The sequence below is a fragment of the Sus scrofa genome, chromosome 4 (assembly GCF_054392235.1).
Source record: "Sus scrofa isolate SSC_HxYL_T2T_F1_AM1 chromosome 4, Sscrofa_HxYL_maternal_Yorkshire_Landrace_v2.0, whole genome shotgun sequence".
Taxonomy (NCBI): Eukaryota; Metazoa; Chordata; class Mammalia; order Artiodactyla; family Suidae; genus Sus; species Sus scrofa.
This window is the reverse complement of record NC_139386.1, coordinates 53,739,179-53,763,469: the sequence shown is the minus strand read 5'-3', so window position 1 is coordinate 53,763,469 and position 24,291 is coordinate 53,739,179. Positions and strand designations below refer to the sequence as shown.

Here is a 24,291-nt window from a genome sequence, read left to right as displayed (position 1 = left end):
AACCGATATATCTAAATACAAAAGTAAAAACATAAGTAATGAACAAGGTAGATTCTTATGTACCTGCTAAATTCTCAAGGTTTGAATTGTGGATAAAACAAGTCGTTTTGAAAATGAATAATCTATTTGAACTTACTCTGTACTGTTTATTTGATTATTTTATTAATTATAACAAGTTATTATCTGTCATGTTGAACAACTAGGAACTTACTATTTTATGTGAAAGACCATATTCTGGAAGAGAAATAAGCTGCTGTACATTATATATCTTTAATATCCTTATTATGTGTGATAATATGTAAAACCAGTTCATAATGATTTGAATTATTTTGATCATACATCATCCAGAAGGTGCTATTACAGGTTTTATATAAATAGTTGGAATGTTAAGTAGTTCACTCATTTTTCTGCTTAAGAAATCTATTTTTTTTTCTTTTTATGGCTGTACCTGCAGCATATGGAAGTTCCTGGGCTGGGGTCAAATCGGAGCTGCAGGTGCCTGCCTACACCACAGCCAGAGCAATGCGTGACCCAAGCCACACCTGCAACCTATACACAGCTAGTAGCAACCCCAGATCCTTAACTCACTGAGTGAAGCCAGGGATTGAGCCCTCATGCTCATGGACACTATGTTGGGTCTCAACGGGAACTCCTTAAAAAGAAATCTACAACTCAGCTTGTGGCAACCCAGATCCTAAACCCACTGGATCCAACTGGCATCTTTGTGGATACTATTTTGGGATTCTTAATCACAATCGGAACTCCAAGAAATCTATGTTAATATAGGAGTGTTTTATTGTGTTCTTTTAAAATATGTAAATGTAATAGACAGGTAATCGTGTCCTTCTAAAATGTAAAAATGCCCTTTAGCATTTGATGAAAAAAAACTTTGGGAGACTATTAATAAGATAGTTGGTGGGTTTTAATTTTTAGTACCTATTATATAAGCATTCATTCAACATATATGTAGACTTATTTTCACTCACTATGTTTACAATCTAAATTAAAAGCAGTAAAAATAAAAACTATGATACAATAGAAATAGAATACTTGTCTTAGTGTTACACAGCATCATAGAGATCATGTTGACTAAATCTTCATTTTAAAAATGGGAACAGCCCTAATTCCATCCCTCCGTTTCTTAGTTGTTTTATATTTCATAAAATGGAAGTTTTATTAAGATAAAAGAATGCCTGGAAAGACTCTGTGTGTATGTGTGTCCCTTTATATAGATATAATTAGATTATTTCAATATTTGGTTATTCATTATAAGCTACAACATTATTTCAAAACCATGTTTGTCTTTGATGATATGACTCTGACTTCCTATCTGATGCATTGCTCAAAATATCCCATATTTTTACCACGTGGCTATTCAACTTCTCTGAAACTATTTTCCAGCTGCCCAGTTATACGTGCTCAAGACTTGAATCACACTGCAGGATACTAAATAATTGAAGGGAAATATCAGCTCATTTAATCAATATGATCTTATATTTTCTTATAGGAAGATGTCAAAAATGAATATTTGCGAAAGGAACAAAAAAGGGAATGGAGAAGTTTCAAGGTATAAACAGTATACTGCAACAAAATATGTAGGAGAACTAATCATGTTTTCCTATGTTAAACTATATTAGTGATAAGTTCTTCAGAGTGTATGACTGTTAAAGGAAATGAAGTAGTTATAATACATTGATGGTAAAGAAAAAAGTTTACAGGAAAATTTATTGCTTAATACTTTATAGAATACTATTGTCTTATAAGAAACATTCAAAATAAATTTTTAGCAACTCCATTTTTTTCTTGGAAGAATATTCATTAAGCACCTACCGTGTAATAAGCAGTTTATATATGCTGTTTCATTTAACCTCTTTCACTGCAATGGATTGGTTTTCTTATTTTATGAGTGAGGAAACCAAGGACTGGGCATTAAGGGACTTGCCTAAGTAACACAGATGATATAACTCCCAGTTTGCCCAATTACAGGAACAATGAGTTATTTGTAATGTTATGGTGCTTTCTATGAATGCTGTTGAATGGGATTGGCAAGTGAAAATAAAACTATAATTGTAATATGTATGTCAAAGAAAAGGTTATTTTGACTATAATGATTTTCATGATGCTATGGGATTAATCCAAATTTTTGACACTTGGAAAAATTGACTGTCAGATTGCCGTCACTATTACCACCACCATCATTATCTCTGCAATTACTTATCCAGTTCCTTTTTACAAGATACACAGAGTGGGTGAAATGCTTTAAATTAGTGTGTACCTTTAAGTATATTTAGGAAAAAAAGGATAACATTGAAGATTGTGCTACAGCTGAGACACAAAATCTCCAGTATGTGTAAAAAAATTAAAAGGAACACTACAAAAGATCTAAGACAATGTACACTTTTTAAAGTAGGAACCTCTGTTTATTTTTCTGGTTAACACAGTATTTTATTGTAGTATGAGATATCACATCATCAACAGAGTAAAAATCATAGGCAGATATTTTTAAGTAAGGATTTTTATTTAAAAAAATACAACACTGGACTCCTCAGATAAATAGAAGGGCAAAGATTTTTCAAATAGCTCAATCTACCATAACTAAGTGCTACACAACTACTCTGTGACTTTAAACCCAGCACGTATCTCTCATATATCCTTTGTGTTGAAGTTGTATAGGATATGGTAGGGACATTCGCCATTTAGAAAGGATGAGTATAAGAAAGACTTTCCAATATTTATTTCTGTTAAGAGAAGAACAGTGAACAAAAGAGTGGGATGAATTCCCATATCAAAACACTACCTTCTATAACCATGTGCAGTGATGCAATTTTGGAAGAATGCAGTTTGCTCTTGCCTGGTAAATTCCTAATTCTATGCCCCAGAAAAGTTAATTCTTTTAAGTTTTTTATGTTGTCAGTGAGTTTTGATTTTGATCCCATCAGGAATTTGCATTGTGCCAAATATTATAATTTACTAATTATATTTTCTTTTAAATTATAGTTCTCTACAAAATAACTTTTGATTAGTTCTGTACTATATATAAAATAAAAATAAGTATTTTAATAATTTCCAATTTCCCCTAAGGAAATCCAAATTTGTTTTTAAAAATTTGCATGTGATTTTATAAGAATTTCACTCCTACTAAAATATCTGCCTATTGAACTTTCAGTTCTCTAAAAGGCCATTCTCTCTTGTCTGAAACACCTTTACCTGAATTGATTTATAACTGCTTATTGTCAGTTTCACTTCTAGACTGTAAAGACAGACATAGTGACTGTTGCATAATGGGAACTCAATAATTATGAAGGAAGAATGAATGATATACATAATATTAGTAGATGTTTTTACTGTTGAAACTGTCCAGAATAAAGATGCAGTAATTTTGTTGATGTCACCTCAAATTTATGATTGTGGAATCCCTGGAAAATCCTGGATTTCAAGGTCCTTCATTCATGCTGTTGTTTCTTGAATTATTCCCTGCTTCAGAAACACTGTCATGAGATATTTAGAAAATGATTCATGGAACTTCTAGCTGAATATTTAAGATTATTAGATTTATTAAATTTATTGTGGCAACAATTAATGAAGAGTGATTCAAAAACTGTCTCTCAAGTTATTGCTCTTGTCAAAAGGCCTAAAATCTAGATTATTTGCCAATTGTGAAAATTCATCTGCCACAGGAATTTTGTGTGTGTGTGTGTGTTTTGCCTTTTTTAGGGCCACACACATGGCATATGGAGGTTCCCAGGCTAGGAGTCTAATCAGAGCGGCTGCTGCTGGCCTACACCACAGCCACAGCAATTCCAGATCCAAGCCACATCTGTGACCTACAACATAGCTCACAGCAACGCTGGATCCTTAACTCACTGAACAACGCCAAGGACCGAACCCGCAACCTCATGATTCCTAGTCAGATTCGTTTCTGCTGCACCATGACAGGAACTCCAGAAATTCTTACTTAAAATGTTCTGCTACATAATATTTGATGATCAGCCCTTGGAAAGATTTCTGTTCTAAAGCCAAGGAGTTTTCATGGTTCAACACATTTCTTTTCTATAGTGAAACTCATAGCCATTTCTTTAAAAATCCTGTGCAAGTGAGCACCTCAGACAGAGTTCATTAACTACTCCCCCCTCTCAAAACAAAGAAAAACAAATAAATAAACAAAAAATTTTTGGCATGTAGAATTTGAAAATTTTCATGGTGTAAATATTTTCATCATAGCCAACCTCAAGCTCCCAATGTGATGTCACTGTTCACGTAGTTGGGAAGAGGTGCACACAATCTGCTCTCATGGGACATGAACTGGATCTAGTACACAAATCGTTCCTGACAGCTATGACATTACATGCTTACACAAATATGATTTAACTAGGTCCAGGAAATTGTCTTTAATTTAAGAACCTCCAGAGAATAAAGGAAGTGATGAGGAGATAGGGAACCAATCTTCTAGGACAGGTTGTGTCATTCCACCACAACTCATGAGAGGTGAAGTAGCCACTTAGTGCTGTTATGAAAGATTAATTAAAAGGTAGAAATCGGAGTTCCTGTCGTGGCGCAGTGGTTAAGGAATCCGACTAGGAACCATGAGGTTGTGGGTTCGGTCACTGCCCTTGCTCAGTGGGTTGACGATCCGGCTGTGCCGTGAGCTGTGGTGTAGGTCACAGACGTGGCTCGGATCCCGCGTTGCTGTGGCTCTGGCATAGGCCAGAGGCTACAGCTCCGATTTGACCCCTGGCCTGGGAACCTCCATATGCTGCGGGAGCGGCCCAAGAAATAGCAAAAAAAAAAAAAAAAAAAAAAAAAAAGAAATTAAAAAAGGTAGAAATTGGGGGGATACTTATGGTCTATAATTTACAGTTACGTAATTTGTTATATACTGAACTGTTATTTGCTACATGTTTTATATATTTGTCTCACTCTTTTATTCTATTTTAAGGTACTTACAGAGACCAGACAAAACAGAATAGCACTGAACACAAGAAAATGAAATACTTAATACTAACTTGAATGTAGAACTGGAAGAAGAATAATTTGATAAATGACTTTATGATAACTTTATTACATTTCACTTTCATTATTTTAAAATATTGGAATCCTTTAATAATTTGAAGTAAAAAATGATATCATGATAATAGTTACAATTTGTGTACTTTACTCAAATTTATTCTCAGCATAGGGACTTGGGATTTTGTTTGTTTTATTTTTGGATAATGAATGGATTGGTAATTTTTTATTATTTCACTCTATTTAGAATAAAATAATGAATAATTGTGAATTGAAATAGAATTTGGAGTCAGTAGAAATCCATTTTAACATTAAAAAACTTAAAAACACTACAAGAAATTAGAATGGAATTCCATTTCAAAATATCTGTATTAATAACTCCATATTAATTTGCAAACTATATTTAAAAGTTTAAATATTCAATAGGTTGTAGAAATAGTAGTCCAAATCATGGGCTCTGATCCATAATTATAATTTTTTTTTTTGTCTTTTTGCTATTTCTTGGGCCGCTCCCATGGCATATGGAGGTTCCCAGGCTAGGGGTCCAATCAGAGCTGTAGCCACCGGCCTGCTCCAGAGCCACAGCAACGAGGGATCCAAGCCGCATCTACAACCTACACCACAGATCAAGGCAACGCCGGATCCTTAACCCACTGAGCAAGGGCAGGGACCGAACCCGCAACCTCATGGTTCCTGGTCGGATTCATTAACCACTGCGCCACGGTGGGAACTCCCATAATTATAATTATAATTTTTGTGGGTTAAATGGTTTTATAAATTTTGGAAAATGTGGGCAGTAGTTGGTAGTCTCATTTTGACTTACCATATTAAATAATTTATTGTATTTGGGTTTATTTAAATCGGTGTTTAAACTTAATAAGCATCTCAGATTAATTAAAGAGTATTAACTGCCTATTACTTTCAAGAAAAGAAAAAATGGACACAATTTATTGTATATCTCCAAATTGTAAAAAACAAACAAACAAAAAAAAACCTTCAAATAAGAGCAAGCAATTATTCCACAAAAATGTGAAGAAAACAACACAAAAAATTCTCACCAGTTAGTTATGTTATAGCTAATGTAAATTATTTTGTGTCCATAAGTCCAGAGTCAAAAACACATAATTCTATGGGGAAAACATTCAAGTAAATATAAATGTCCAAAATGGCTTACTTGCATTATGTATTCTAGTATTTATGATTATTGACATGTATTATGTCAATAGTTATGTATTTTTACATAATTATGTATATATTATGTCATAATGTTGTATTTTTGATTACTGACATATATTTAAATCAGCATTCACACTAGTCCTTTGACCTTAAAATAATATTTCTACTATATATCCTTTTAGGTGAAATTAAATATATATTCCTATTCTTCTCTTAGGCTATATTTCCTTAGTTCCTTCAGTTACCCTCATAAATGTTATATTTCTTTTTTAAAGTTATTTTGTTGCTCTTTTTGACCCCCAATGATTAACATAAAACTACTAAATTAAATTTCACTTCCTTTTTTTTTTTTTTTTTTTTTTTTTTGTCTTTTTGCCTTATCTAGGGCCGCTCCTGTGGCACATGGAGGTTCCCAGACCAGGGTTCCAATGGGAGCTGTAGCCACCAGCCTTTGCCAGAGCCACAGCAACACGGGATCTGAGCCACATCTGCAAACCACACCACAGCTCATGGCAACGCCAGATCTCCAACCCACAGAGCAAGGCCAGGGATTGAACCCTCAACCTCACGGTTCCTAGTCGGATTCGCTAACCACTGTGCTATGACAGGAACTCCCTAAATTTCACTTCTTATGCTTAAGTTTTTATGTACCAAGTTATCATATTAATTGACCTGATGCCTCAGGCTATTTTCATGACTAAAATGGAATATGTTATTTAGATGCAAAAATTTTCTTTCCCTGTTATACTAAGGTTATCTCTTTACCATAAAATTAACATTTTATTACTCTTTTCATTAGGGCTATTACGAAAATAAATATTAACCATTGAATTGTATTAAAAGTTTTTAAATGGAGAATTGAAACTTTTTTTTTAACGTATCTTTCTCATCTCTGAGAACATTGTCTCATTATTTGACATTCTCCGTTTACCTATGTAGATTTTAGATTCTTTGAAGGTAAAGTCTCTGGTTTACTGTAGGATGCCCATAATTACGTACAAGAATGGCAGGCCTTCAGTAAAAATTTGTTACGTGATGAATGAGTGAATATCTGGATAATCAAAATAAATGTAAACAAAAAAGAAGTCTTATAAATTGCTAATATTTATTGAGCACTATTCTGCGTCGGGCAAAGTAGTTAGGGGTTTGCATAAAAGAAATAGTCACTCTTTTTATGGATCTTCTAGATCTCTTTAATGGCAGATACAAAAATTATTGAAAGAAGGAAACAGGTAAGTATAGGCATAATACTGTGAAAGTTCTCTAAAGGATGTTGTAAAGGAAAAGAGATAGGCATATGGGATAGAATAAGAGGTTCATCCAACAGTTTTCATTTGACTTATCTGAATTTGCTTTATCATCTTGTTTAAGACTGAACCGAAAACCTTAGTTAAATTAGGCTTTATTTTTGTCTTTTTTTGCTATTTCTTTGGGCCACTCCCATGGCATATGGCGGGTCCCAGGCTAGGGGTCGAATAGGAGCTGTAGCCACCAGCCTACGCCAGAGCCACAGCAACGCGGGATCCAAGCCGCGTCTGCAACCTACACCACAGCTCATGGCAATGCCGGATCGTCAACCCACTGCGCAAGGGCAGGGACCGAACCCGCAACCTTATGGTTCCTTGTCGGATTCGTTAACCACTGCGCTACGAGGGGAACTCCAGGCATTATTATTTTTGATGCAATCCTTTTTAGAACTTTTTATATTTAATGTTTTAAATTTTTATTGAGGTGAAAAAATTGCAGAAAATGAAAGTATTTTAAAGAGGACAATTCAGGAGTTCCCGTCGTGGCGCAGTGGTTAATGAATCCGACAAGGAACCATCAAGGTTGCCTTGATCTGTGGTGTAGGTTGCAGACGCGCTGGGATCCCGCGTTGCTGTGGCTCTGGCATAGGCCGGTGGCTACAGTTCCGATTCCACCCCTAGCCTGGGAACCTCCATATGCCACAGAAGCGGCCCAAGGAATGGCAAAAAAGACAAAAAAAAAAAAAAAAAAAAAAAAAAAAAGAGGACAATTCAGTGGCATTATTTCTAGAGTCACAGTATTAAACAACCACTGCTTTCATTCAGTTCTAAATTATTTGACACCCCAAAAGAATACCCATATCCACTAAGCAGTTATTCCCCAGTGTCCCCTTTCTCCTACCCTCTAACAATCATTACTCTATGAAATAACATACTCTATATATTTTCTATAAATAGAATTATACATTACGCAACCTTTTTCATCTGGCTTGTTTCTCAGTATAGTGTTTTGGAGGTTCATCCAAATTGTAGCATGTTCTCCATTCATTTTAATGGCTAAATTCCTTGCATGTATATATCACACAATGTTTGTCCAGTCATCTGTTTTTTTATTCCGGTTTTATTGATATTTAATTGATGTACACCACTGTATAAATTTAAGGTGTACAGTATAATTATTTGATTTACATATATCATGAAGTTATTATGACAACGTTTCATGACAATCATCTCCTTATAGACAAAAATCAAAGAAATAGAAACAAATATGTTTTTCTTATATAATTAACCCTTAGGATTTACTTACTAAAAAACTTTCACATATAGTGTATAGCAGTGTTTATTAAACACGTCATGCATTATATCACTTGTACTTATTTCTTTTATAACTGTAAGTTTGTACATTTTTACTACATTTACCAATCTTCCCTTCCACCCACTCTTGCCTCTGGTAACCACAAATTTAATCTTTTTTAATATGAGTTTGTTTGTTTGTTTTTGAAGTTCAACTTACTCATGTTAGTTCTTGGTAACAACAGAGTGATTTGATATTTCTAAACTTTTTCAAAGTGATCACCAAAATAAGTCTAGTTCCAATTTTCACAATAACAAACATATTACATAATTATTTATTATTTTCCCACATCATATATTTCATAACAATGACTCAATTATTTTGTAACTGGATATTTTTATCTCTTAATCTTCCTCATCTATTTTCCTCCTCCATCCAGCTCTCTCCTCTCTGGCAACCACATGTTTGTTCACTGTGTTTATGACTTTCTATTTAATAACTTTATTCATTTGTTTTGATTTTTAGTTTCAAGATATAAGTGAAGTCATACAGTAATTTGTCTTTCTCTGTCTGACATTTTACCTAGGATAATACAGTCTAGATCTATCCATGTCATCCCAAATTGTGAGATTTCATTATTGTTTGTGGCTGAGCAACATTTTGATTTGTGTGTGTGAGCGTGTGTCTGTGTATAGTCAATTATCTTGCTTCCATATCTTGTCTACTGTAAATAATGTAAATAATGCTGCAATGAACATAAGGGTGCACACATCTTTTCAAATTAGTGTTTTGGGCTTTTTTCTTCCAGATACCTATCCAGGAGTGAAATTTCAGGATCCTACAGTAGTTCTATTTTTAATCTTTTAAGGAATTTCTATACCTTTTTGGATAGTGGTTGCTGCCCACTCCTAGGAATGGTCCATTTTTTTTCTAGGTTGTCTATTTTTGACATAAAATTTTTCATAATAATCTCTAATAACCTTTCATATTTCTGTGGTTTTGATTATAACTTCTCCTTTTTCATCTATGACCTTATTTATTTGGACCCTTTCTCTTTTTTCTTGATGAATCTGGGATTTATTTCTTCAAATAATTTCCTCTTATTTTCATAAATTTTTATTTTTTAGTCTATTTCATTATTTCTGCTCTGATATTTTGATCTTTATTTCTTTCTACTAACTCAAGACTTTGTTCTACTTTTTCTAGTTCCTTTAGATGTAAAACTGTTTTCTGAGACTTCTTATTTCATGAGGTACGCCTATATCAATTTAAACTTCCCTCCTAGAAATGTTTTTTTGGCATCCCATAGTTTTTGTTTTTGTTTTTTTTTTCCCCCCAGGATATTTAGCATTAATTCAGAGTATTTCAGAAACTAAGGAAATACAAAAGAAGATATAGTGAAAAAATAACAAAAAAATAATTTCCTCCAATTTGAGGATATTTGTGTATCCTTAGATTGAAAAAATTATGAAATTCCCAGAAGAATGAATTAAAAGAAAAAAAAAACTGTTTAATGAAACACCATCATGACATACAGGAGCACCATGGTAGAGAGGCTTCTAGAAACTTCTAGAGACTAAATACACTGGTTACAAAGGAACAACTTTTAACATACCATTTCACTTTTCAGTAATAACAATGCTACTGCAAAGGCAATGAAGGAATGGTTGCAAAAATACCAAATAAAATTCTTTTCAATCTAGAACTTTATACCTAGCCAAATTATCATCAATTTGGAGGATAAAATAAAATTGTTTTCATACATATGAGTCATGTGAAGTCTAAAAAATTACAACCACAAGTAAAACACAAAATGTGTATAAAAAAGAAACTGCTTAGCTCTAAAATTAAAATATATTTAAAAAAACAAAATAATGAAAACTCTGATAAGTTGTTTAATAAGGACATGCTAAATAAAAACACTAACAGTAATTGTAACATCACTAAGGGGATATGAGAAGTGGGCAATGGTGGTATGGGAGAGCTGTCTTTACTAACCATAAAAGGAAGCCGATAATATCTAAATTCATAAATCAATAATTAGTAATCATATTATTCAGAAATATGGAAGGAAACATTAGAAGATATAATGAGATAAAAGATAAGAAGAAATGAGCTAAAAAACTGTTGATATTCACTTGTTTTTATTTTTTAATTTTTTTACTTTTTTAAGCTTTTTTTCTTATTTTTTTGTCTTTTTAGGGCCACTCCCATGGCATACAGAAGTCCCCAGGCTAGGGGCTGAATTGGAGCTGTAGCTGCTGACCTACACCACAGCTCACAGCATCTCCAGATCCTTAACACACTGGGCAAGGCAGGGATCAAACCCATGTCCTCATGGATACTAGTTGGTTTTGTTAACCACTGAGCCGCCATTGGACTTCTCACTGAAGCTTTTAAATACTATTACATGTTTTAAAATTATGTTTATGTATTTGTACATAAACAAAACTTAAGGCAAAAGTTTCTTGTGGTGGAGACTACATTGAAGAGAGGTAAGGGTGGAAATAAGTGGCTATTTCCATGGTCCAGCCAAGAGATGACAGTGCTTTGGACCAGAATGTCAGTGGTGGAGAAGTGAACAGATTTAGAATGTGTAATAGCATTGAGAACTATGTCTAGATACTCATGTTGCAACAGAACAAAGGGTGGGGGAAAAATGTAATTGTAATGTATACATGTAAGGATAACCTGACCCCCTTGCTGTACAGTGAGAAAATAAAAAAAATAATAAATAAATAAATAAAAGGAAAAAGCCACTTATGCTATTCTTTAAAAAAAAAAAAAAAAAAAAGAATGTGTAATAGAACTGATATGATTTACCGAGGTGTTGGCTGTGGAGCATGAGGAAAAGAGAATCATCAAGGATGACACCTAAGATAGCACATAGTCATACCACTTGTTAAAGTAAAGAAGCCTGAAGAAAAACTCGGTTGGTGAAAGCATCACTAAATTTATCTTTTGTGCATATTGTTTGACATTCCCACACAAGAAGAGTATCAGGGGAATGCTTAGATGGTGTTATGGATTGAACTGTGTCCCCTCAAAAGAAGTGAAGGCCTAACCCCTCAGTACCTATGTGACATGTGACATTATTTGGAAATAGAATCTTTACAGATGATCAAGTGAAGGTGAGGTTATCAGGGTGGGCCCTAACTCAATATGAATGTCTCCTTACAAAAAGGAGAAATTTGGACACAGAGGCTGTCATACATAGAGGAAAGATGATGTGAAGACACAGGAGGAATGCCGTATACATGCTAAAGAATTTGTAAAGTTACCATAAGATAGGATCAAGAAATGAAGCAGGTTCTTCCTTACAGCCCTCAGAAGGAACCAACCATACTGGCATCTTGATCTTGGATTTCTAGCCTCCAGAACTGTGAGAAAATAAATTTCTATTGTTTAAGCCACCAAGTTTGTGGGACTTTGCTACAGCAGACCCAAAAAACTAATACAGGTAAATTCGCATCTGGAGGTTCTAGAGGAGGAAATAGTGGATATATACATTTTAAATCATGTGCCTGTAAGGGGCATTTAGAGCCATGTAATTGAAGGAAGTCATTGCAGTGGTGAATGTAGATGGAGAAGAGGATAAGTTTTAGGAATCAGTACTGAGGCCAGAGTGACCCCATATTTAGAGATTGAGCAGAGGGGGAGAAGTCTGCAAAAAGGAATGAGAGAATAAGTGGTCTAGGAGGTAGGAGAAAACCAGAAGAGTGTGGTAGTATGGAAACAAAGGAAATAAATAAAGCCTTTTGTTGTTGTCTTAAAGAGAGCATGAGCAATGTTACTTGCTCAGATAACAAGGAAGATTAAAACAAGGAAGAAACACTGCTTTTGGAAATATGAGATTCATGATTGACTTGAGAAGGTCACTGTTGAAGAGGGTTGAGGATAGAAGCCTAGGGGTTCAATCAGAGCTGTAGCTGCCAGCCTACATCACAGCCACGTGGGATCTGAGCCACGTCTGCGACCTACAGCTCAGCTCACAGCAATGCTGGATCCTTAACCCACTGAGTGAGACCAGAAATGGAACCCATGTACTCAGTGATGCCAGTCGTGTTCCTTAACTGCTGAGCCAAGATGGGAACTCCTGATTTTTTTTTCCTAATCCATGTAGCCCCTCTATGTTTGGATTGGATCATTTAGACACTTTACATTTAAAGTAATTTTTGATAGGTATATGATTATTGTCATTTTATGGAATTGTTTGGGAGTTGGTTTTATCATTTTTTCCTCCCTTTATTCTTCTTTTTCTCTCTTCGTGATTTAAAGACTTTTGTAAGAACTATCTTTGGTTTCCTTTCTCTTTTTTTTGTGTGTGTATCTATTATTGGTTTTGGTTTGGTTACCCTGAGATTATTTTATAACAATCTATGTATATAGCAGTGTATTTTAATTTGATGACTATTTTTTTTCCAGTCCATTCTAAAAGCATTAGATTTTTACTCCCCCCTCACAATTTGGGGTTTTAATGTCATTTTTACATTTGTTAATTTTATTACTCAGCTAGTTAATGTATATATTATATATTATATAATATAATTATATATTGCATGTTGTATATATAATATATATAGTATGTATATTATATATGTATATATTAATGTATATATATGATTTTACTAGTTTTATTTTTCTTTTGTAACATCTGTATACATGGTTGATCTACTACCTTTACTATATTTTTGCTTTAAGAGTGATATTTTTCTTTCACAATTTTTATATTTCTAGTTATTGTGTTTTCTATTTAAATAAGTTCCTCAGTCATTTCTTATAAATCTCTCTTTAGCAATAATGAACATTTTTGGCTTTTGTTTGTTGGAGCAAATTCTTAATCTCTCATTCAATTCTAAATGAAAAACTGTACTGAGTAGTGTATTCTTGGCTGAATTTTTTTCCTTTCAGTACTTTGAGTATTTTGTGACACCCCTTTCTGGCCTAAAATTTCTGCTGAAAAGTCCTCATAAAGTCTAATGGGCACTCTCTTATGTAACTATAGGCATAACTGAAGAATATTGAGGTTTCAGTTCCAGACCACAACAATAAACAGAATATCACAATAAAGTGATTCACACAATAGTTTTAATTTTCTAGTGTATATAAAAGTTATTTATACTATGCTATAATCTATTAAGTGTGCAGTAGATTATGTCTTAAAAAAAGGGTACGCATACTTTAATTAAAAAAAATCTTCACGCTAAAAAATTTATCTTCTGAGACTTCAGTAGGTCTTATATTAATATCACTGATAATCACATAGTAAATGTAATAATGAAAAACTTTGAAGTATTGTGAGAATTACCAAATTGTGACACAGACTTTGCTCATGGAGTAAGCAAATGTAGTTGGAAAAATAGCACTTAACAGGCTTGTTTGCTGCAGGGTTACCAGAAACCTTTAATTCATAAAAAATACAATATCTACAATAAACAATAAAATACAATAAAATGATAGAAGCCAGTGGTTGCTTTTATATTGCTGCTTTTAAAATTATTTCTTTAACTTTTGACATTTTAATTCTTTATCTTTGGTCTTTGTTTGAGTCTCTTTGGGTTTATCTTGTTTTGAACTCTATGCTTCCTGGACTTGGATGTCTGTTTCACCAGGTTAGAAAGGTTTTCAGGCATTATTTCTTCAAATGATCTTTCACCATCTTTCTCTCTTCTCCTTCTGTACCTCTTATAATGCTAATATTAGTATACTTGATATTGTCACAAAGGTCTCTTAAACTATCCCCTCATTTTTGTGTTTAGTTTTTTCTTGTTGCTGTTCTTATTGGGTGTTTTCCACTATTTGGTCTTCCAGGTTGTTGATCCTTCCTACTACATCATATAATCTACTGCTGGCTCCATCTTATGTATTTTTCATTCATATTATTTTATTATTGGCTCTGATTGGTTCTTTTTATACTTTCTCTCTATTTGTTATGTTCTCACTGTGTCCGTCATTTCTTCTCCAGAGTTCAGTATCATTATGACCATTACTTTGAACTCTTTATGTGAAAGTTTGCTTATCTGTTTCATTTAATTTTTTTCTGAGGTTTTGCTTTATTCTTTTTTTCGGAACTTATTTTTTCAGTCTCAATTTGCCTAACTATCTGTGTTTGTTTCTGTTCATTAAGTAGATCAGCTATGTCTCCTGGTTTTAAAAGTGTGACCTTGTTTAAAAGGTGTCCCATGGAGACCCAGAAGTGTGGTTCACCCTGGCCACTGGAGCCATTGCTTCAGGAGTGTTCTATTTTTGTCCTTCATCTTTTCTACTGTTGTGGCTGGGCCATACTTGCTGCAAGAACACTAGTATGTGTATCTGGTACTGATGCAGATGGCTGCAAGGCCTGGTCACAATTCTTATGAGGGCTCTGGTGTGTTGGGCTGGCCTTCATCATGGAAATTGCTTTGAGGGATTGGCAGTGTAAGCAAAGGGAATTGACCAAGTTTGGTGGGGCATGAGCTGCTTTGGAAGGTCTCTGGCGATCACCAGCAGGTTGGATGGGAAGAGTCAGAAATGTTTTCCAGCACTGACCCAGCTAGGTAAAAGTTGAGCTATAAGTAAACAAACAAACTGAAACATTACTTATTTATTTATTTTTTTTAATGAATGAAGACTGGTACCTACCAGCCTCTCTGTACTCAGAGTAAATTCCAATAGGTCTCTACTCTTTCGCTATATACTATAAAATATTTAATAAATCTCCTTTATGTATGGCCCAGGTGCTTTTCAGAAGGTTGTCTCTGTACTGGAAGTTAGAAAGAGTTCGTTTTTTCAGATGCCACTTAAGAGAGGTGTTTCAGTTTCCTACAGCCCTCCAGCTGCCATAAGATGTAAGCCCCACTGGTTTTCAGATATTATGGGGGCTTATATTTCCAGTGCAGGTCCCCTGGCCTGGGGAGTGGGATGTAAGGTTTGAAACCCTCTATTCTCAGGGGGAAATCTTCAAGGCTGTAATACCCCTCTTGCCAATGGGGTATTACTACAGTAATAGGGGTGAGTTTTTCAGCCAGAGTGTGTCTCCATCCCTCCTACCTACTCACTGTAGCATTTCCTATTTATTTATTTATTTTTGTGTTTTTAGGGCTGCAATTGTGGTATACGGAGGTTCCCAGGATAGGAGCTGTAGCTGCTGGCCTACACCACAGCCACAGCAATGCAGGATCCAAGCCACAACTGTGATCTACACCACAGTTGATGGGAATGGCAGATCCTTAACCCACTGAGCAATGCCAGGGATCAAACCTGCATCCTTATAGATGCTAGTCAGATTCAATTCCACTGAGCTATGATGGGAACTCCTCCTTTTCATTATTTGCTGTGGAAAATATTTTCTCAGAGATACTTGCTCTACATGAAGTTGTAATTTTGGTGTGTTGTCCATAGGAGGACATGATCTTTCTGTACAATCATCTTTGTAACAATTCATAAATGTGAAAGTTGCTAGCTGTCATGAAGCTTTTCTTTCGGAGCTTAAAATTTATTTTAGATCCTAGTATAATAATATGGAACTTGTGGAATATTAATGTAATTCAAAGTATTCTAAAGGAATCAGTTATAATTTCCTTATTTTCCCCATTTGTATGGAAAAAGTGAAAGATTTAATGTTAATTGTGTGGATTATACACTATGATGTCTTATTTTGATTATGTGCAGCTCTGTGATTCTTTCTTTAATGTAAAACCCAAGCCAATTTCCATGGTTCTTAATGTAAAGACATAAGTATTTCTTGAGACCACTGTAATTTGTAAGTTGTTTCACACAGTGGTTAATGATATAGTATCTGTCTAAATTGTATAAAAACCAATTGCATATATTATATTCAAAGGATAGAGTCCATTTATCAGTGATAGAAGGATAAAAAAATTCAAGGATTGAGCATAAAAAAATTAAGGAGCAATCTATATGAAATGCAGAATATGTTATTATTATAAGTCTTGAAGTGAGAAAATAGCACATCATATGAAAGAAAAGGTTTCAAGGGATTTAATATTTTGACATTTCTTATTTGGCTGCTTTCATTGATTTTAGAAATCAAAGCAGATATAGAGTATGAAGGAAAAATCAACAAATGATTATATATAAAGCAGGATTCAGCATGGAGAAGGCTAAGCCAGGTTGCAAATGTAATCTCTTGATAGGCAAACTTTTAGTAAGATGTATAATCCTAAGAAAAAGTTAAGAAACTAGGTTATTGGCATGAAAAATGTACCCATAAATAAATGGAACAGCACAGAGAGCCCAGAAATAAGCCCATGTGGATACAGTAATTAACTTACAACAAAAGATCCAGGAATATACAATGGAGATAGAAAAGACTCTCTTTATAAGAGGTAATAGGAAAACTAGACAGTCACGTACAAAAAAAAAATTGAATTACTATCTTACACCATAAACAAAAATCAACTCTTGAATAGATTAAAGACTTGCAAGTAAGACCTAAAACTCTAGGACTTTTAAAAGAAAATGTATGGGGTAAGCATTTAGACATTGGTCTTGGCAATGATTTTTTTAGATTTGAAAACAAACACAAGGCAACAAAAACAAAAATAAACAAGAAAGACTATATCAAACTAAAAAAATTTCTTCATAGAAAAGGAAACTATCAACAAAATTAAAATGCACTCTATGTATTAGGAGAAAATGCCAGTAAATCCAATTATTTTTATGATGTTTGTACATACAAGAAACTTTTATGAAGGAATTACAACCATCTATTAAAAAATATATTTCTATGGACACTTATGTAGAGGCATATCTGTATGTATGATGTGCATAAATTCTGTTTATTTTATTTTTGTACTGAATGTTATATTTATTGAGGCTTTTGACTCATATATGTCAACGATGAAAAACACAAACTAAGTTTATAAATAAACCATTCGGTTCCCCAAAGAAAAAACTTTGCATCTGGTAATCAGTGACTTTTTTCCATCTTTAATGACATACACTTAACGATACTCTTAAGAATCCAAACCCAACAACAGCCTTGCTTTCATTCCCTCTCCTATATTGTCTGTAGGTGAAACTAGTCATCACAGCTGGATTACTTTTCTGATGCTGAGCTTGCCCATTTCTTCACTGCTGCTTTTGATAAAAGATGCAATCATCTGGGAAATATAAATGCAGTTTCTGGAGAGAGCTGAGCCCTTTCAGAATGATTGTCTGGTGGATCAAGTTCTGTCATTAGAAACTCACAGAAAATTCACACTGGAATACATGTGTAAGAGTGTGGGAATATGCAGACAGACTTTTACTCTTTGTGTTTAACTTGGCAGTCTTTGTCCTCACTGCATCACTTTATAACAATGACATCTTCTTATTTGATTCCCACGACTAGGTTCTTAATAGAAAAACCTGCTGGTTTTCATAAAATTTGGGAAAAGAAGGTTGGATAGGGAGACTCTTAACAAAGTTTTTGTCCATTTTCAAACCAAGCAATAAATCTAAAAAGCTCTGTGACTAATGTGAACCTGAAATTAAGAAGTGCTGAAAAGTGTTCAAATTAATTTTCCACTGTAATGGAAAAAAAGGCAAGTGCTATAATATCAGCTTCTGCATTTTCTCTTTTGGCTCCCCCCATTTTCTCTTTCTCTAGCTTTGTCTCTCTGTCTCTCTCTCATGAAAAAAAAGGTACACTTCAATTTACTCTCCACTAAGCTCATTTTGTCTAATTCTTTTTGAGCTTTTTTCCAAACATGCTTATGCATCCAGCTAAAGAAACTATAAGAGAGAATGTTACATAGCACAACATGGGTGAAGCTAGAAAACATTTTGCTAAGTGAAAACACTTATTTCAAAGTGAAATAAGCTAGACATAAAAGAACAAATATTGTATGATTCCACATATATGAGGTTCTTAGTCAAATTCTATCTTACATTCATAGAGAGAGAAGGTAGAAAAGTAATTACCTGGGGCTTATGGGTCTAAGTGAAGTCAGAAAGAGGGAGACAAATGCCATATGATATTTCTCATATGTGGTATTTAAAATATGACACAAGTGAACTTATCTGTGAAACAGAAACAGACTCAGAGAACAGATCTGTTGGGGGAGAAGGGTTGGGGATGGGAGGGATGGATTGGGTATTTGTTATTAGAAGGTGCAAACTATTATACACATAATGAATAAACAATAAGGTCCTGCTCTATAGCACAGGGAACTATATTCAATATACTGTGATAAACCATAGTGGAAAAGAATATAAAAATCAATGTATACATGTATAAATGAATCACTTCGTTATACAACAGAAATTAACACATTGTAAATCAGCTATATATCAATATAAAATCTTTTTAAAGTGTGACTCCATTCAATTTCTTGTATGTCCTCCCAAAAATGAAATGTTCAGAGTAGATTAAACTTAATTTAGAAAAGTAAATTATTGCTACTTTTATAGATTAAAAAAATAAAAAAGTAGGAGTTCCCGTCGTGGCGCAGTGGCTAACGAATCCGACTAGGAACCATGAGGTCGTGGGTTCGGTCCCTGCCCTTGCTCAGTGGGTTAACGATCCGGCGTTGCCGTGAGCTGTGGTGAAGGTTGCAGACGCGGCTCGGATCCCGCGTTGCTGTGGCTCTGGCGTAGGCCGGTGGCTACAGCTCCGATTCAACCCCTAGCCTGGGAACCTCCATATGCCGCGGGAGCGGCCCAAGAAGTAGCAACAACAACAACAACAACAAAAAGACAAAAGACAAAAAAAATAAATAAATAAAAAAAATAAAAAAATAAAAAAGTAAATATGATATACAGTAAGGTAAATTTTAGGACAATTGAATGTTTACTTTTTTCCTAAAAAAACTGTTATTAAATATATGCTACATATTACTACCAATGGTGTCTAACTATATCCTGAGAAATAGGTTTGTTTTATTCAGAAATTCATTGACTTCCACCAAACAAGAGTTCTTATCTTATTACTTTCCTTATGTCCTATGAATTGTCATCTTAGCTGACTTTGTCTTCCTTGATTTTATTGAATTTTTTATCTCCAATAGTTTTTGCAAATATAGCAATGTAAATAAAAAATAAATAAGCAAACGTAAAGTGATTTGATGTTAATTCTAAAAAAGTATTATTTCTGTTGCCATCAGCTTCTGAACAAGAAAGAATCTATGATTCACATCTTCCATGTCTATGTATTTGGTCTGCTGTCCTTTTGGTCAACAATTCTATTCCTTTTTACTTTTCAGTCATTATTATTATAAGATCATAAGTTTTGTGGTGTTTTAGAACTATTTACTTTAAATAGGATTCTGTTATATTTAGAACTTTAATTTCATGGTAACATGATAATATTGAATTGGATTCAAATCTGTGCTTTACCATTTTTGAGCTGAATGACTGACAGTTTACATAACATTTCCAAGCCTTACTTTGGGATCAACATGTGGAACTCAAGTTCCTTATGTTTCATAAGTTCAAATTTCATTGAAATAATTGATGTATGTACAATATTTTGTATCTCTTATTTTTACTATAAATCTATATATTATTGCTACTTGTTAATAGAATATTAAATTAATTAATAGAACAGACAAGTAATATAAATGCATCTTGAACTATTTGGATTATCACTCAAGTATCTGTTTACTGCTCAGATTTATTTTCTCTGTCTTTTATGGTACTGTTTTTTATTACTCAAATGAATTCATCACATCTGTAGTTGTATAATGATCATAACAATCTAATTTCACAGGATTAGGTACTGTTTTAATTATCTAAGTTTTATGAAAAAAAGTTGACAAACTTAATACATAATTATTTCCTTTGTAGCAGCTGAATGGAAAATAACCTAATGTTGGTCTATTAAGTGGGAAAAAAAGTTTTTCTGTCCTACAAATTAAAAAAATGTGGTAGAAGTATTAAATTAATATGTTGAGCACAAGAGTCTAAGCATATCAAACTAAAAACCAAAAAGTTATGCTGCAATAATCAATACCATATTTATTTTCTGAATCACAATATAATTTCAGCATAACTATAGTATCTTTCAAATTAAATTAATGTTAACTTGAATATTATTGATTTCATAGTTTTTAATGGATAATTGCTTTGTTTTAAGAGTTGCAAAATGTTTATGTTCTAAGAACTAAATATAATTTTATCATTGTGCATTTAAATAACATGTAATTATTCACAAAACCCTGGGAGTCAGAAGTTTTTATTAAAAACCTCTTTAATGTCTTCAACTAAAAAGTAATCAAATACTCCCTATCTTTCAGGTTTGTAGTGAAAGTTAATTGAGACATGGTAGGCAGCCAACACAAACTCATTCCCTTTACTTATTTATAAATATCACATTGATAAAGTTATCTGTGGCTTTAATGTCTATTTTCAGAGATTAAATAAATTCAATATAGATAAAATCAAATTTAGAATAATATATATTTTTAAAATATTAATGTAATCTTCCAGATTAAGCTAAGTTTTGCTATGGCATTAATGACTGCCAAGTCCTCAATGTCTGTCAACCACAAGGGTTCACTTCTTACCCCCTTACCCAGCATGGGTTGACTTCTCTCTTCAATACAATGGGATTCAGATTGTTGTCCCACTTGGAGAAAAAAGAGACAAATTAGGAAACACCCAAAGGCTCCCAAATCTTCTTTTTTAGAAATGGCACACCTCAAGTCTCAATCCACTGACCAAGGCAAGTTACAGAGACACCGCTGCCATCAGTGGAGCAGAGAGGTCTAACCTCTTCTAAGGAGGGACACTATAAAAATTTCCCAAATTAAGAGGTTCCCAAAAGAGGCATCAAATATTTTAATGATAAAATAAGTGACTCCAGTTCTTATAATAGTTTATCCTCTTGGCAAAAGATAAAAATAGGACAAATAATTCCTTGTTTTATCAGCTTAATGCCAGTAACAAAATGATAAATTAAATGCATAGCAACATGGACGGACCTAGAAATTATCATGCTAAGTGAAGTCAGTCATACAATGAGACACCGATATCAAATGCTTTCACTGACATGTGGAATCTGAAAAAAGGACAGATGGAACTTCTTTGCAGAACAGATACTGACTTTGAAAAACTTATGGTTTCCAAAGGAGACAGTTTGGGGGGTGGGGGCTGTGCTGGGGTTATGGAATGGAAATCCTATAAAATTGGATTGTGATGATCATTGTACAACTATAAATGTATAAATTCATTGAGTAATAAAAAAATGACATATATAGAAAATTTCAAAATTAAAAACATACTTTATAAAGTCAGAATTATAGTTTCTAATATTCCTTTTTCTTGCTTTGAAAAAAAATAGTTAGCCCCATTGAGAAATAATTTACATATATGAATATTGTTTTATTTAAGAGAAAATTGTGTATAAATTATAATTTTTGTACACTTTGATTAGGTGAAAATTCTACCTACAAAACTTTTAAGAGAGATTCATATCATGCATTTTTTAATTGCTATATGGAATTTATTATATTATGAGTTTTAAAGTTTAGATTTGATAGGGTTTTTTAAAATAATCTTTCTTTTTCTAGGATAAGACAATGAAAAACTCCTTGTATTATAATGGAATTATCCCAGGCTTTGGAAAATGGAACCATTCCTGCACAAGCCTCCGTCGGCATCTCAAGGATACTCTAGTCAAATATTAAATATGATGACTCATAGAAAACTGGGGATTGTGGCAAGAATTCTTTTTTTCTTCACTTAAAATCACTATAATGATCTATAAAATTACCTTACAGCTCTACTTCTTCTGGTTGACCAGCTCCATATTAATTTACTCGTATAAATAAAATCCTAACAATATACTAATACTGGACAACTGAATCTTTATTTTGTTCATGGTATTGGGTATTTTATCATAAAAAGAGTTATAAATATGTTACATAGCAAATTTTTAGAGGATCAAAAATTTTAAAAGATTTCTGCTAACCTAAATCCCAACTGGTATATTTAAGTTAAATACCATGCTTTGTTTTCATTTTTGTTTTGTTTTTTTCAGATTCTTTTCCCATATAGATCATCGCAGAATATTGGGTATCATTCCCTGTGCTACACAGAAGTTTCCCCTTGGCCAGTCATTCCATATACATATGCCAATCCTAAACCCTCATTCCATCCGTCCCTGACACCTGTCACTTTGGTAACCATATTAACATATTTACTAAGTAATTATGTTACAAAATTGCAATATGTAGGATATGTATAAAAATATACCTAAGATTTTGGAATAACCAAATGAATGTAAGGGGATTTTTCTAACCACATATTTTTTGGTTTGCTTTGCTTATTAATAAGTATGTTTTATGTAGGAAGTAGAGAACCTTGGTTAATTTGGTAGATTTATTAAACAGTGATTAGTTAGGAGAGTCTCTACTGTAATAATAATTTTAAATTTGAACTTATTGCAAGTTTACAGATAAACTCAATTCTTTCAAAAACCATTTGATGTAGATTCTATTACTATTCCCAGTTGTACAGATAAAGAAGATTAGTATTCTAGTAAATGTTAATAAGTTTAGTTTTGTGTTTGTCAGTTTATTTTTGATGAGAATCATAAGGAAAAGTACAAATCATAATAAGATAACCAATAGGTAGCTAGTTTGTCAAAGCTTTAAAATGCCCTAAATTGGAGTTACCATCATGGCTGGGTGGTTAACAAACCTGATAGTATCCATGAGGACACGGGTTTGATCCCTGGCCTTGTTCAGTGGGTTAAGTATCTGGTATTGCCATGAGCTGTGGTGTAGCTTGCAGATGCTGCTCGGATCCTGCATTGCTGTGGATGTGGTGTAGACTGGCAGTTACAACTTCAATTTGACTCCTAGCCTGAGAACCTCCATATGCTGCAAGTGCAGGCCTAAAAAGACAAAAGACAATAAAATAAAATGATCCTAAATGAAAATAAAGCAAATCTCTGGCTTTATTAAGCAAGTGTGTCCATTATTATAGAAAAGAGAGGTCCTTAGTGGTTCCTAGAAGAGGTCTATAATCCTTTATTAGCATTCTCAAGGTGTGGACTTGTGTTTGATCTGAAAAAGAAGCATAAGCTATAGAGGCTTTAACTAGCACTCTACAGCTTTTCTCTTTTAATTTATTTTATGGTGTGCTGTTTCATACTTTCCCTTTATAAATAATGCAGGCTTGCATACAGTTCTTTTAAATCTTTCATGCTTAAAAAACTGAAAATATATCAGATCATGTACAAATTGTTGTCTGAAGGTGGTTTTCAAGCTCTTATCTTATAAATGAAATAAAATACAGGAGTTAATGCCTGTTCACATAAATGGAGAATATTGACAGCATAAAGTGGTTTGATTCACTGTGAAATTACAGAATTATAGGATAATAGAACTATAAAGGGCCTTGAGAAATCTTCTGTTCCATCTGCCTGTCTTTAGGCAGGTAAATGTCTGAAACACTTTGTGAAAATATTTTTCTAGTCTCTTTTTGAATATCACAAAGCAAAAAACTCTCAAACCCACCAGAAAATCTCATTTAAATGATTTTGGTCACAAAAGGAAAAAAATTACTTATGTACAACAAAAAAAATCCCCCTATTTTCTAGTAAATGGCAGTTTGTTTTTCCCTCTTAACTAAATAAACGCA

At 33.4% G+C, this 24,291-nt stretch overlaps 1 protein-coding gene across 2 annotated transcripts in view; it reads left to right on the top strand.

Annotated features, from left to right (window-relative positions):
* Positions 1–22,331, top strand: part of CNBD1 (cyclic nucleotide binding domain containing 1) — a 563,418-nt gene extending 541,087 nt beyond the window's left edge. For both annotated transcript variants that reach the window (XM_085024296.1, XM_085024295.1), the window contains 2 exons: positions 1,508–1,567; positions 22,215–22,331. In XM_085024296.1, coding sequence (XP_084880422.1) covers positions 1,508–1,567; positions 22,215–22,331 — 177 coding nt within the window. The remainder of the gene's footprint in view (positions 1–1,507; positions 1,568–22,214) is intronic.
* The last annotated feature ends 1,960 nt before the right edge of the window (positions 22,332–24,291 follow it).